Here is a 15,941-nt window from a genome sequence, read left to right as displayed (position 1 = left end):
AGATATGAACACCTACACACCTGTAACATCTGAATAAAAGTAAAGCATTTATAAGTATACTTTACTTTAAAACACATATACTCTTACCAGTGATTATAATATTTGCTAATAATACTGTAGTGTGGGTTTACAGATTAATTTGTTTATTTAATTATTTGTTGATTCTGACAAACTGATTGACAAACGACTTTAATTTAGACTTTTGCTCAAACTAATATATTATTTGAACCTGAAGTTCAAGTAAGGATACATTTTTCATGTGTTTTTTGGTAATGCTATTAATAATAACATTAAGAGAAATACATTTAAAAGTCTAGCGGGAGATGGTGAAATACTTTCCGGAGCACAGACCATCCAACTGTCTTTCGAAGAAAAAAAATCAGTCTGATATAAATAAACTCACTTGCTGTACTTCTTTAATGATCCTGTTATTTTGGAATATGTTGGTAGTACTGATTATATTCCATAGCGCTGCTTATTTCAAGGTAAACCATTTTGCATGTTTTTTACATTTAATCTGAGCCCTCTTCATCTTTTTCGCTTAACTGATCTTTCGGCACAAAAAGATTGGCATGGAGTTTACCAATCGATGAGTTAGTTACATTTTCCCCGCCCCTGTTAGCGTTTTATTGGTGAACTCGATGACTTATCTCTAGTGCCCCGCCTTTTTCCTTACTACCGTATTACTATAGTAGGATTTCTCAGTTTCCTAGTACCTGTTTGCGTCAGGAAGGTTCCTGTTTTTTTTTTTTTAACAGTGACTGGCATGGTTTCGTGTTTGTGGGTATAGATGGCGGAGTACAATCAGACTGGCCTTATGGTGGCCTTGATTTTGTTTACTGTTTTGACCGTGCGGGATATCTATTTGGGCAAAACAACAGTTCAGCTGCAAGAGGCCAAAGACAGCAGGGGCCTAAAGCCGGAAAAGCAAGAGGAGAAAGAGCCACACATTGCAGCTAAGCAGAGACTGTACTCGGGTCCAGTGCTTAAATTTCAGTACTGGTAAGTAGACGGCTATGCGAAGAGTGTCGACAGAAATGCACGTGCTTCATGTGTCCTATTTAAGCACATTTAGTATGTGACACATTAAGTAGCACAGACAGAATCTTGAGTGACAAACCAATCCATTTAACTGAAATATATTGCTCATAAAACCATCAGTGGCGTAATGTTATTTAAAATGACTTGCCATGAAAATTCGTTTTTTTTGTAACGTGTTAAGATTTTTTAACATCTCTGTTTCATCTCTTCAGCAGCTTTTTTCAGTTCATTTGTACCACTGTGTAGTTAGTTATTTTTTTAACATATATTTGTGCAGCAACAGAAATTATGTCATAAACAAATATATTGACAAGAAAAAAATATTACACGCACAAATTTCTATCCTCATGTTGCTTCAGATGTAAAACCTATTTATAGCTCCTTCCTAGTCATTTAAAAAAAGTTTTAACTGAACATGTGGATCTGGTCTCTAACCAAAACATCCCTTAAAATGAAAACCAGCACTTTGTGTTGTGTTATTCTGTACTGTACTGTTTTAAAAAATGCTTTGTCATCTCTGTACACGTGATTGTTAGCTATAGGTGCGCTTCTGAGAAACGTCTTTAATATAAGGATGTATTAATTTGCAGACGATGCAGAGTTTTGAGAGTTACAAATACTCACATTAATATAGGGAATTAAAACTATATGCCTGATGAAATATTTAATGTGAAATTAATCAGTCATGAGAGAGAAGCATAGCAGCTGCAGGCATGCAATGCTTATGTAAAATGTTAAATATGGAAATCATGATATAAAAAGGATGTTGAATCAAGATTGTCTGAAATCAGGTGACAGAAACATGTAAAAAAAAAATCGGAATAAAGGAAAGATTTATGTGTGCACAACAAGGATACCTGTGTAAGTTGATGAGGAGCAATGGTATACACTGGCACCTCCTGTCCTGGTAGTTGTACTGATGGGACTGTGTAGTCTGAAATGCGCAATTGTCTGCTAATCTAGTGTTCATCAAGAGAAAAAATTAGGACGCTTTGTTAATGGTCAGTAACAGTCCGTGCTGTTCAGGTACAGTCATCTATGTTATATTATGAGTGATATGTGTGGCAGACATTGTCATGAATGTTAAAACATAAGCAGAAAGCATATGGTTACTGCCATTTTGTGATGTTTCTATGTAACATGTATGAGACCCATCCAGGGGTCATTATGATCTGGTTATACTGCCTTTTTAATTTGGACCCACCATGCAGTTGAGTAGTTACATTTGTAAGCACAAGAAATATCACTCTGTCTATTTCTAGACAAACTAAAGTCATTGTGTTGTGGGGACCAGCCATCTATTCCAGCAGTATTAGGTTGACTATGCAGCATTAAATTCTGACAGTCTATCAGAGGACACCTTCACAATTGCATTTAGTTGCACATAGCCATTCTTGTGTCCAGTTAATTTAACATGCATGTCTTTGGAGCGGGGAAAATTCAAACTTATTTTTACCAACATAACACCTAGCATAGCCCATGTCCTCAAAAAAGGTAGTTCTCAGAGCAAATGGAACACTTATTATTTATTAACAATAGTAGACGGTGATCTGGTGAATTTTGAAAACACATTTTACCGTGTAATTTTAGAAAATGCCAAAATACAGGCCTGTTAGCATAGCAACAATATTTCCTTAATAAGAATATATATATACACACACACACAGGGTGAGTCAAAATGATGTTACCAATTTGAATGGCGGTAACAATTTATTCACAAAACATACTTAATATGTGCAAGATGATTTACAGGAATGTCTCAACCTATTTGCCATCACGTTCAACACTTTTGACATATGTGGTACATAAATTGTATATAAGTATGTACATAGCAGTACCATTAGTGGTAACATAATTTTGACTCTGTATGTGTGTGTATTATGACTTGTGAGTCTTACACCCCAAAGACGAGGCTGACTCCCAGTACTTTAGCAAAACCAGCTTTATTCAGTTCCAACCTGGAACAGCAAGATTATTTATTGTAATGGGATCTACCATTATGCTATATACAGACACAGCTAATAGGTAGGGTCAGGGCCAGGTCAGTGGCCAAGTTATAATGTTCCCAGCATCACCCATCGGGCGACCATTGCTTTACGCATGGCAGTGGTAAGTTTGTAGTTGTTTCTGTGGTGCTGCGAATCCGTGGTTGTCTCGGCAAGAAGAAGCAACCCTGTCGTCCCATTGGTGAGGGTCTCAAAGGAGGCAATCGTACTTCTGTGTGCCATCCTGTTGGGGTGGGTCTCAGAAGAGTTCAGAAGTCTTGCATCCCTTCTCTTAGCTTTGTCCACTCCAATGTGGGCAATGCGACCATCCAAGCTAGGCTTGGCCAGGTATGCGAGAATGTTAGCATTGATGTGTGTCAAAAACAAATGCTTGTAAACTAATAAACCACCGAGTGAGCCGGGCATTCGTATCCTTCTGTCTGTAGAGCCACTGGAGCAGGGTGTGGTCAGTCACTAGGGTAAACCACCTTCCCACCAAATAGTACCGGAAAGCTTCCACAGCCCACTTAATCAGTAAACATTCTTTCTCAATGGTTGAGTAATTGCGCTCCCTGGGAAGCAGTTTCCTACTGAGAAACGCGATTGGGTGTTCTTCCCCCTCAAAACATTGTGAAAACACTGCTCCTAAACTGAAAGCACTTGCATCCGTCTGCAGAATAAATTCCCTCAAAGTCTGGATTTCACAGAACCGGGAATGAGGATAAAGCGGACTTTAGGGCTGAGAAGACTGTGTCATAGGTATTGGTTCATACAACATTATGGTCTTCCTGCCCTTTGTCAAGTCAGTGAGGGGGGCGGCAGCTCGATGCACAAAATTGTGAATGAACCGCTTGTAATATCCTGTGAGCCCAAGGAAAGCACAAACCTGCCTGTGTTTCGGGATGTGGATACGCAAGCACCTGCCCCACCTTGTCCGTTTGAAGCTTGAGCAAACCTTTCCCCATGGAATATCCCAAATAATGAGCTTCTGCCATACCCAGTCTGTATTTCTTAAGGTTAGCTGTCCGACCCTGCCAGTCTCAGACTGTCAAGCACAGCCTGCAGGTGAACAAAATGAGATCTCCAGTCATTACTAAAAATGACTACATCATCATTTAGATATGCTCTTGCGTATGTGGAATGGGGACACAGTAGTGCTGGGCGGTATGACCAAAATTCTATATCACAGTATTTTAAAATTATACCGGTTTCACGGTATTCAACAGTAATTTTTTCCCATGCATGAGTGGATGTTAATCACATTTTCCATTGCAATTACTGCAGTAGACTGGCTAAGAATAATGTATTCCATTATCATGAGAATTGTACATTGTACAATAAAACATTTTAATGTGCGCACAAGTATTAATACAGGTTTTCATGGCCCCATAAAGTAATAGTTTTCAAGAGGTTGTCACTAATGAAGAGAAGGAATCACATTGCATGACAGTTGCAGTCAAAATATAGAACCTTATTATTGAGCACATTTTGCAAACAACTTAAACTATAATTTTGACAACATATTTTCAACCATCCAAATAGGCATTAACGCTTAGTAAAATATCCAAAGGTGCTTGTCAAAACTTGTAATGCACTGAATATGTCTTAGAAAAGGAATAAATATTGAATATTTTTTGTAAACCAACTACACTTTCCATTAATGTTAACAATCTTTGTCCACTGACACATTAGTTATATGGATTGTAATGGCATTAGTTATCTCGATCCACTGCTTGCTGTTTTGGTCGTAGACCGTACCTCTAGCAAATGCGTCTACAAGTGACGTCTGACTCGAGTGTCTTCTAGTTTTTTCAGTTTTACATGAGGACGTGGAGGGTGCCAATCTTAGTTCCATACGTTCATGGTACTCCAAAGCATGTTTGCAGCAGCAGATTGCTTGTGTTGCCATCTCTGGTGACAACTTTAGCTCGACAGCATTTGCAGTTAATAGTGGCTTGGTCCACATCTGACCTTTTAAAACCAAAGTAAGCTCCAGAAAACAGACACAGGTCCTTTTTTTTCAGCAAAAGTTCTTCTGTGTCATCCAGTTTAACTTTATTGTCTGCTACAGCTTCACTTTCAGAATGTTCTCTGTCCATTTTCACCGCTCAATGCCTCCACTAACACATGTACTCCATTGTATGCATGTTTAGCGGTGTAGCTGTGAAAAAGGTCCCCCCTTAAACAGTTTCCTGCTGCACCACGTTCTGAACATTCTTTAGGCTGTTTAAACCAGTGTTGTGGTATAAGAAAAATAACAAAAATAAAAAATGGTTTTCAGTATGGACCAGTATACCTCCTAGCACTAGGACACACAATCTGGTCCATCATCCTCTGAAAGGTCAACTTGGCACCATGGATACCGAAAGGGACCCTTTAAATATTTAAATTTAAATAGTCCATCTTGGAGTGGCGAACACAGTCTTTTTGCAACTAGACTCTTCAATGGGCACTTGCCAATAACCCTTTCTGAGATTTAGGGTGGTAATATGTGAGGTCCAACGAGCCATCCACACATGGCATCAGGTATGTGTCAAACTTAGAAATTTTATTTAACCTACTAAAATCAATACAAAACCAAACCGAACTGTCGAGTTTGGAGACAAGAGCAATACGGCTTTTTTCCTCTCGCTTTTGCTTTCACGAATTGCACCCATCTTGAGCATCTATTGAACCTCATGTATCACCTTCCTCGTTACCTTCAGAAGGCGACATGGGGCCACATGTACAATGTTGCCGTGCGTTTGAAGCAGAATAGGAAGCACTCTGGGTCTTCCAAGGGAGCCATATTGACCAGCACATCCCTGGGGAGCGTGAAGACAGTAGTGCCCCCGCAGGAACCATATTTTGCTCTGCTGGTATTAGGATGTTGCATGCCTCTTGGGGTTCCATTAGTTTAAGATCCCACTTCTGGTACCATGTAATGAGTGAGTCTTGCACCCCAAAGACGAGGCTGAGTCTGAGTCTCAGTAAAACCAGCTTTATTCATTTCGAAACAGGAACAGCAAGGTTATTTATTGTAATGGGACCTACCATTTTGTTATACACAGACACAGCAAACAAGTAGGGTTGGGGCCAGGGCCAAGTTGCGTTCCCTACATCACCTATTGGGTGATCGGTGCTTTGTGCATAGCAGTGGTCAGCTTGTAGTTGTTTCTGTGGCACTGCATATCTGCAGTTGCCTCAGTGACAGACAAGCAACCATTAGCTCACACAGCAGTTGCACTTCTGTGTGTCATCCCATTGCAGAGGGTCTTGAAAGAGTTCAGAAGTCTCACTGTATGTATATAATATACTATAGATAATGTATGATTGTATAAAAGCTTTTTTAGCTGATCCCAGTACATAATGTGCATAATGTGCCATGTTCTTTATCTTGTTTGCATAATTCTTTTACAGCTTAATGCAAAATGTTTGTGAGGGTAAAGTTAAAAGCTTATGGGAGGTGTGGTAGTCTATGGGAATACAATTCTTATCTCTTGATTCATAAGAATCCAAACAAGGCTGAATTTATCCTGTTCATCAAGACCTACAGGTTAGGTTAATCGACTACTATTGGTCTGACTTAGTAATAGGGGTCATTGATGTGTATGTGTATCCCACAATTCTTTGAAGACCTTCATCTGTCCTTGGTGATTTCGCATTGTGCCCAGTGCTTCTAAAATATGCAAGAGTCCCCTATAATGTGTTCTTGGGTTAAGCTGTTTGAAAAATCAATTACATTTATTTTTTACTAATTTTATCTGTTTTGCTTTATGTCTATCATTTGATTGTGGATGATGTTAATGGAGCAATGTAAAATAAAAATAAAAAATGAAGCTCTAGGTGGATATTGGATGTAAACATGATAAACATAAAAATGGGCAGTTTTTTTTTTTTTTCTTTTCTTATTTACCTAAAAGTACTGTGTGCCGTTGTAGTTTTCATTGCTCCATTGTTTCTACCAGATGGCTGTAATGGTAGTTTTACAAATGTATGTATCATTTGATAGATTTTATAATTGGATATTTTTCTAAAGGTTGCTTAGTCATGGGCTCTTTGCCAAGACCTGGGCCTTACTCATCATATACTTGGTTCATTAGATTGAAGTCATCACTGTAAGCACAAACCACAAACATTTTTTCAGGACAATTGGTTCAGGTTGTTTGTTTTTGGGGAAAAGCTCTGACCCCTTGTTACCTTGAATTGCAAAAAATGGGCTTGGAATATGAATTAGTGAATGAAAAATTAAGTTCTTTATTTTTATATTTCCAATAACTGCTGGCTTGCTGCTAATATGTTTATTTTGTAATGGGAAGCATCTGTGTAAATTTGGAGTGTATGGAATTGTCCAGTTTGTATCTTTTTATATACATTTATGGAGCCTGAAAGGTTGTTTTGCATAGTGGCATAATATAGGGGTTTGTTTAATGTGTTCAGGTTTTTCCTTAGCATTGGTTAGTTTTAGTTCATATCATCTCACGTATTGCTTTTGGGATATGATGTAATGATAATGAAATCTGATGCAAGTTACATGCGTTGATAATCATTCCTGAGTCACTGAAAAAAGCTGTTACCAGTGAACTGAAATATTTCAGCACTGTTACTAAAAAATGTTTTTTCTTTTTTTTTTTTTTTTTTTTTGGAATATAGATGGTGTATTCAAAATTACAATGGCTTACTAATTGATGCACTTTCAGAGTTTGATTAATATTACTTGACACTTTATAGTGAAAGAGTAGGTATTTGTGACTGTATAATGCTTAGTTAAGGCAAGTTTTTCAGCTTTTCAATTATAATGCACAAATAATCATATCTGTAGCAATTCAGACAGCACATTTTAATGAAGTAAAACTTTATGTACAAAACTATAATTTATAATGAGGAGAACAATGAGAACAAGAGCTACCATGTCGGAAATTCAATAAGGGAAATGCATGCATATAAAATGTTATAGAAGCTTTAACATCAGAGCTGCATTTTAAATTTAATTGACAATGCTAAGCACAAGGGCTAGTGAAACTAAGAATGTATTCATATGACATGTATTCATGTAACAATGCACCATTATTGTTTTGTATCGTTTGATATGGGGTTCTTGGCTTGTAATGTTGTGAATGAAACAACACAACGTAGATGTGAGAAAATAAAAGTTTTGTTTATAAAACAAAGTGTTTCTTTTATTATGTGAGATGTGTTTAAAATTTTAAAGAAGTGAGTGGGGCCCTTCTTCCTCCGAAACTACAGCATTCTTTTTTTTTTTACAAAACCAGATACAAGAGACAAAAGTATATACTCTTGAGTTTCAAAACGTACTACTTGGGGAACTAAAACATGTTTTGAAGTGCTTTGGCTTTCCTCTATTTTGTGACTGTGAAGAATCAATAGTGGCAATTCATAACTTAGCATGGCCATTATGTTACATGAGAGTGGCATGCACCTGTGTTGATATTAAAAAAACATTGACAAAAGAATAAAGCAGCACAACCTGAGGCAGCTTCAATCAATTGATTCAGTTAGGGCTAAAGAATCCTTTGTGGCAGTTGAAATATCTCTGGTTACTGATGTGAGGCCCTACTCAGTAGTGGAGTATGCAAGATTCAGGAAAATGCTGCATGTGCCACATTACAACATTCCATCTCAACAACATTTTAGTTTAACAATAATTCCTATATTCTACAACAAGACAAAAGTACAACTTGAAGACTGACAGAAGTGCAAACTGCCACTTTTAACTACAGACTGTTGAATGTCTGGGTCTATAGAGAGCTACCTGACTGTGGCAGCACACTACCTTACAGAAGAATGGAAATTGAAATCCACTTGTTTTAGGTATACCCACTTGAGAGTTTTACTAGTGAGTAGTTGTCTGGAGAGCTAACAGAGGCAGTAGCAGTGTGGGAGCTAAGGAAAACAAATACAACTGTATCTGTAACCCATGTCGATGTCAAAAATATTGTGAATGCGATAGGAATTTTTGGTCTGTGCTCACAAATGGGATGTTTTGTACATGTCATGTTAATAAATAAACATCCCAGAAAGCAGTGCAGGAGAGCCAGATTTTTCACCTCCTTTTCTTGCAAAGATCACAAAATATGATGACAATGCCAGAGAGATTGTGAGCACTGAACATTAATATTGTATGAAATTCAATATATTTTTTTATCCTATATCTATACTAATAAAAGGCAAAGCACTCACTCACTCATCACTAATTCTCCAACTTCCCGTGTAGGTAGAAGGCTGAAATTTGGCAGGCTCATTCCTTACAGCTTACTTACAAAAGTTGTGCAGGTTTCATTTCGAAATTCTACGTGTAATGGTCATAACTGGAACCTATTTTTTCATCCATATACTATAATAGACGTCTGCTCGATGGCTCCCACGTAATTTAGTGCCCGTCCATATAAGGCCGTCCGTCAGCGGCAATCCAATAGAAACACTGTCGCTAAATATTCACGGGTGAAGGACTGTGCTAATGCAGACGAAGATGAGATGGTCAGGGTGGTGTTTGGCACAAACTCAGCAAAACTGCGAGAGAAACTTTTAATGTCAGGTCTTAGCTAGCATTAAATACAGCTGTGGTCATCGCACGAGATGGCACCAGCACAGCTGGGAACCTTCGATGCATGTACACCGAGCGGCTTACGTGAACTAACGCAGTGCACAGACAAAAAGCAACAGTTCCAAAGAGCTGAACAAAAACCGAATTACACAACTGCGGAAACAAAGCACGGTGTGAACCGTAAGTTTAAATTAAGTTTATAGACACACTCCCGCTGCTGTATGTCATGCCTACGACAAGTATGGTATTCGCGAGATACAAGTTTAATGAGAAGACACAAGGTATAAACGAGACTTTGGATCACTTTGTTGCGGAGTTAAAATTGCTGTAGCAAGAAACTTTGAAGTGCCTGGTCTTAGCTAACATTAAATAAAGTCGTGGACATCGCGAGATCGCACAAGCACAGCTGAGAAGCTTCGATGCATGTACTCCGAGCTGCTCGCGTCAACTGACTTTGCAGGACTGGAAAAGATTAAATTAAGTTCATACACATGATACCGCTAAATATTCACAGGCAATTTCCACAACTTACCACCGGGAATGCCTGTTGAACATCTTGCATTCACGAGTTCCGATTTGGGTGGTGAACACTTCGATGAATGAAAACTGTTATCTTTACAACGGTTGACAAACACAGAATAAACTTGAACACAACATGTCCTCCAAATACGAACCTGATTGAAAGAAATAATGCTCTATTATTTGATTCTGTCGCTCACTAAAACCCTTTTAAATTAAAAAACATTTGCGATTTGGGGCAAATTTTCATGTGTGCTTACATTCGTTTAATGAAGATTAATTAATTTCACAGCCTCTAATTAATTAAAATTTTTTAATCGAGTCCCACCCCTAATAAATATATAAATATAAATATAAATATATATATATATATATATATATATATATACACACACAGTGGGATGCAAAAGTTTGGGCAACCTTGTTAATAGTCATTTTTTTCCTGTATAAATTGTTGGTTGTTGGTCAGTTGAATATATCATATTGGAGACACACACAGTGATATTTGAGAAGTGAAATGAAGTTTATTGGATTTACAGAAAGTGTGCAATAATTGTTCAAACAAAATCAGTCAGGTGCATAAATTTGGGCACCACAAAAAAGAAATGAAATCAATATTTAGTAGATCCGCCTTTTGCAGAAATTACAGCCTCTAAACGCTTCTTGTAGGTTCCAATGAGAGTCTGGATTGTGGTTGAAGGTATTTTGGACCATTCCTCTTTACAAAACATCTCTAGTTCATTCAGGTTTGATGGCTTCCGAGCATGGACAGCTCTCTTTAACCACACCACAGATTTTGAATTATATTCAGGTCTGGGGACTGAGATGGCCATTCTAGAACGTTGTACTTGTTCCTCTGCATGGATGCCTTAGTGGATTTTGAGCAGTGTTTCGGGTCGTTGTCTTGTTGAAAGATCCAGCCCCGGCGCATCTTCAGCTTTGTCACCCTGGACATTGGTCTCCAGAATCTGCTGATACTGAGTGGAATCCATGCGTCCCTCAACTTTGACAAGATTCCTAGTCCCTGCACTGGCCACACAGCCCCACAGCATGATGGAACCACCACCATATTTTACTGTAGGTAGCAGGTGTTTTTCTTGGAATGCTGTGTTCTTTTTCCTCCATGCATAATGCCCCTTGTTATGCCCAAATAACTCAATTTTAGTTTCATCAGTCCACAGCACCTTATTCCAAAATGAAGCTGGCTTGTCCAAATGTGCTTGAGCATACCTCAGGCGGCTCTGTTTGTGCTGTGGGCGGAGAAAAGGCTTCCTCTGCATCACTCTCGCATGCAGCATCTCCGAATGGTTGAACGATGCACAGTGACTCCATCTGCTGCAAGATGATGTTGTAGGTCTTTGGTGCTGGTCTGTGGGTTGACTCTGACTGTTCTCACCATTCGTCGCTTCTGTCTATCCGAAATCTTTCTTGGTCTGCCACTTCGAGCCTTAACTTGAACTGAGCCTGTGGTCTTCCATTTCCTCAATATGTTCCTAACTGTGGAAACCGCTTAAATCTCTGGGACAGCTTTCTGTATCCTTCCCCTAAACCATGATGGTGAACAATCTTTGTCTTCAGGTGAGAGTTGAGAGTTGTTTTGTGACCCCCATGTTGCTACTCTTCAGAGAAAATTAAAGGAGGAGGGAAACTTACAATTGACCCCCTTAAATACTCTTTCTCATTATAGGATTCACCTGTGTATGTAGGTCAGGGGTCACTGAGCTTACCAAGCCAATTTTAGTTCTAAAAGTTTTGGAATCAATAAAATGACAACGGTGCCCAAATTTATGCCCCTGCCTGATTTTGTTTGAACAATTATTGCACACTTTCTGTAAATCCAATAAACTTCATTTCACTTCTCAAATATCACTGTGTGTGTCTCCAATATGATATATTCAACTGACCAACAACCAACGATTTATACAGGAAAATAATGACTATTAACAAGGTTGCCCAAACTTTTGCATCCCACTGTAAGTATCATAGTTCTCGAGCAGGAGTGATTTATTTGCACTAATCCAACACAGAGGCTGCAGGCTGAGGGGGGAGGGGAGGGGACATTTGATCCCAGGAGTGGGGAGCCAGATGGGGCCACGTGCCAGCCTCCGTTCAAATCAATCTAGCTCTTGCCACATTTTGCAGCGTGCCCTGTCTCCACTTAGGTTTGTCCTGTTTCACTACTACGCAGGCAGAGCCACATGGGACAACTAGTATGTATGTAATGGCCTGGCCGGGACATCACTCAACAGAGAACAGGAAGAAAAGTAGCCTTTTCAGGACACTACATCCCCCGGGACACTAGATGACAGCTCCTTTGGACGGAAATGGTTCCCCAGATTCCCTCAGGGCAACATGGGACATGGAGTCCGTTTCTTCAGCCCTGTTGGATGCCGTGGGTGCCGCCAGGGGGAGCTCAACAAGAACTTGACTCCGAAGTACTTCCGGGATACTTAAGGAAGGAGGATGGGGCGTTTGACCCGGAGAAGGAATACTTCTGGGTCATGGACTATAAAAGGACCCTGGGAAAAGGGAAAACCAGCAGGCCGAGCCGGAGTTAGGAGGGAGTGTAACGGAGCTGCTGGGAGTGTAGGATTGTGGTTATTGGAAGAATTGTGGAGTGCACGGTGCTTTGTGCACTTTATTGAAGAATATTATTAAAAAAATTATTCTTGGTGTTTTAAACATGTGTCTGGGACGTCTGTCAGTTGGGTTTTACCGGGCAACAGCGCCTCTAGCATCCACAATACCATGGAACCTCGGTTCACGACCATAATTCGTTCCAAAACTCTGGTTGTAAACCGATTTGGTCGTGAACCGAAGTAATTACCCCATAGGATTGTATGTAAATTCAATTAATCCGTTCCATACCATACGAACTGTATGTAAATATATATTTTTTTAACGATTTTTAAGCACAATTATAATTAATTATGCCATAGAATGTACAACGTTATAGTAAACAAAATGTAAAAACATTGAATTACACTGAGAAAACCTTGAACAACTTAGAAAACTAACACTGCAAGAGTTTGCGCTATTGCGCTACGAACCGTTTGCTAAAAACACCTTTTTTTTAAATGAGTTTTATGCACGGGGAAAAAATGAACATTTGGAAAAATCTGTAATTTAATAAACAATCAAGAAAAGTAACATTGCAACAATGCACGCTATGAACCGATCGCTGTAAACAGAAGTGAAGTGGAGGTTAACATCCAATAGAAAAAAGTCTTCATTAAATACAACGAGGTTAAAACAATGCTCGGATCTATCTCTCTAAAAACAAGCCTTGTGCATTCTTTAACTGCCTTCTTGGCCTTATGCGTCCAGCCGTCTCTCTCTCTCACTTGTGTGTGTGTGTGTGTGTGTGTGTCTCTTGCGCGTGTCTCTCTCTCGTGTGTATGTGTCTCTCTCTCTCTTGCGTGTGTCTCTCTCTCACGTGCGTGCGTCTCTCTCTCTCTCTCTCTCTCTCTCTCTCGTGTGTGCGTGTGTGTATTTGTGTCTCTCTCTCTCTCTCTGCACAGGGAGAGACTGAACACGTGCGGAAATCATCGGCGCGCACAAACCGAAAGGGAAACTGGCTTGTTTGTATACCGAGTGTGTAGTCATGAACAGCTGCAAAAGTTTGCCGAACTTTTTGGTCGTAAAGCAATTTGTACGTGTTTCGAGACGTTCGTGAACCGAGGTTCCACTGTATGTATGTGTTAATATGGGTATGTGTGTGTGTGTGTATATATATATATGTATATATGTATATATATATGTATATATATATATATATATATGTATATATATATATATATATATGTATATATGTATATATATATATGTATATATATATATATATATATATATATATATGTGTATATATATATATATGTATGTATATATATATGTATGTATATATATGTATATGTATATATGTATATGTATATATATATATATATATATATATATATATATATATATGTATATATATATATATACTAATAAAAGGCAAAGCCCTCACTGACTCACTCACTCACTGACTCATCACTAATTCTCCAACTTCCCGTGTAGGTAGAAGGCTGAAATTTGGCAGGCTCATTCCTTACAGCTTACTTACAAAAGTTGGGCAGGTTTCATTTCGAAATTCTACGCCTAATGGTCATAACTGGAAGGTATTTTTCTCCATTAACTGTAATGGAGTTGAGCTGGAATGACGTGGGGGGAGTTTCGTGTGACATCATCACGCCTCCCACGTAATCACGTGAACTGATTGTCAACAGTGCGTAGAAAACCAGGAAGACCTCCAAAAGCGCTTAAGAAAACATGCATTATATAATTGAGAAGGCAGCGAAAACAATAAGAAGCGGCGAGTGACATATACTACCATATTCATGACTGCTGCTACCTCGGAAAGAAAGCAAGGTGTAAACCTAAACTTTAAATTAAGTTCATAGACAGGCTACGCTGGCGTTTCACATGCCCACAGGTAATGCGGGATACAAGTTTAATGAGAGGACGAGGATATAAACGAGTTTTGATCACTTTGTAACTAAGTTAAAATTGTAGGTGAAGGGGTGTGCTTATGCAAATTCCGAGACTGTGTTTGTGGGGGATTGACAGTTAAGGCGGGTGGGGGAGTCACGTCATCATCTCCCCTCCCATTTACCTCATTTCGCTCTGAGCTGAGCTCCACGCCGCCTCTTCAAGCAACTTTGTCACACTGCCACCAAATACTCACAGAAAAATCCACAAGTTAATACACACGCTGTCTCTAGAGTTTCTCCACACTGAATCCTCCAGGCACTACTTACAAAAGGTTACATTGACAATCGTGTTACGTTATTTTTAAAATCTTTCCTTTTCTTAGCACAAGCACAGCTGAGAAGCTTCATGCATGTGCTCCATAACGCTAAAAATAATGCATTTAATCACACTTTGCATTACAAGCAAAGGGAGCTTTTGTCAATGCATGATTTCCTGGTACACGATTACATTGATCAGCGCATCCCGATTCATTTTACCCTCGCACCACCTTAGTTTGAGAAGAAGTATGAAAAATATGAGGTTAACACAGAAAAACAGATCACCAATTCAAGCTTTATGAATAATCGATTCGCCATCAATAATTGTTTTGGTAAAGCCATCCTCCTTCCATTTTATAATTTTTCCGCCATTAGCCATGATTAAATGAACGGTAAATAAAGTAAGAGCAAAGCGAGGGTGACTTATTTAGGCAGGCATATATATGACAGCAACACTCATGACAATGTCAATCATGTTACGTTATTATTAAAATGTTTCCTTTTCTTTTCATTACTTCTTTAACACACTACTTCTCCGCTGCGTAGCGGGTATTTTGCTATATATATAATATATGAATGACCTCCAAAGAGCGCTGAGACTTTTGATATCATGAGCGTGTCTGCAAAACTGTAGTCTCCTGCCCAGCAAAAGTCGAGCAGCCAGCGCGCATAGCTGTGCCGGCCTTTGAGACGCTGACTGCGCTTCTGCCTTAAGTCAAAGTGAGCACTTTTAATTTTTTCATCCTCCCCTGCGCTATAGCCCAGACAAGTGCAAACACGGGACCCCTTTTCTACACCGGCAAAATAATATTAAGGCGATTCACACTTTCTTTTGCACGTTACGATTATGAGGTTGTCAGCTCGGATTATGAAGACACGCATACGAGTGGAGGACTGACAGTGCCATCACAGCCGATTAATGGCGGGGCGTCTCACCAGTCTACACAAGACCCACCCGACTGTCCCCAAAAGCGATCATAACGCCAGCGAACACATCTCTCTATACTATATAAAAGAAAAGGCAACTTTCCTTTCTTTACACCTTTTTTCCTTTTATCCCAAACC

General features: G+C 39.1%; 1 protein-coding gene across 1 annotated transcript in view; it reads left to right on the top strand.

Annotated features, from left to right (window-relative positions):
• The first annotated feature begins 666 nt into the window (after positions 1-666).
• selenot2 (selenoprotein T, 2) overlaps positions 667-15,941 on the top strand; it is a 38,476-nt gene continuing 23,201 nt past the window's right edge. The window contains exon 1 of the mRNA XM_039765988.1: positions 667-1,002. Within this exon, the coding sequence (XP_039621922.1) occupies positions 791-1,002 (212 nt within the window). The 5' untranslated portion in view covers positions 667-790. The remainder of the gene's footprint in view (positions 1,003-15,941) is intronic.

The sequence above is a fragment of the Polypterus senegalus genome, chromosome 10 (genome assembly GCF_016835505.1).
Source record: "Polypterus senegalus isolate Bchr_013 chromosome 10, ASM1683550v1, whole genome shotgun sequence".
Taxonomy (NCBI): Eukaryota; Metazoa; Chordata; class Cladistia; order Polypteriformes; family Polypteridae; genus Polypterus; species Polypterus senegalus.
Note: the sequence above shows the minus strand (reverse complement) of the source record. Positions and strands in the feature narration are given on the sequence as shown.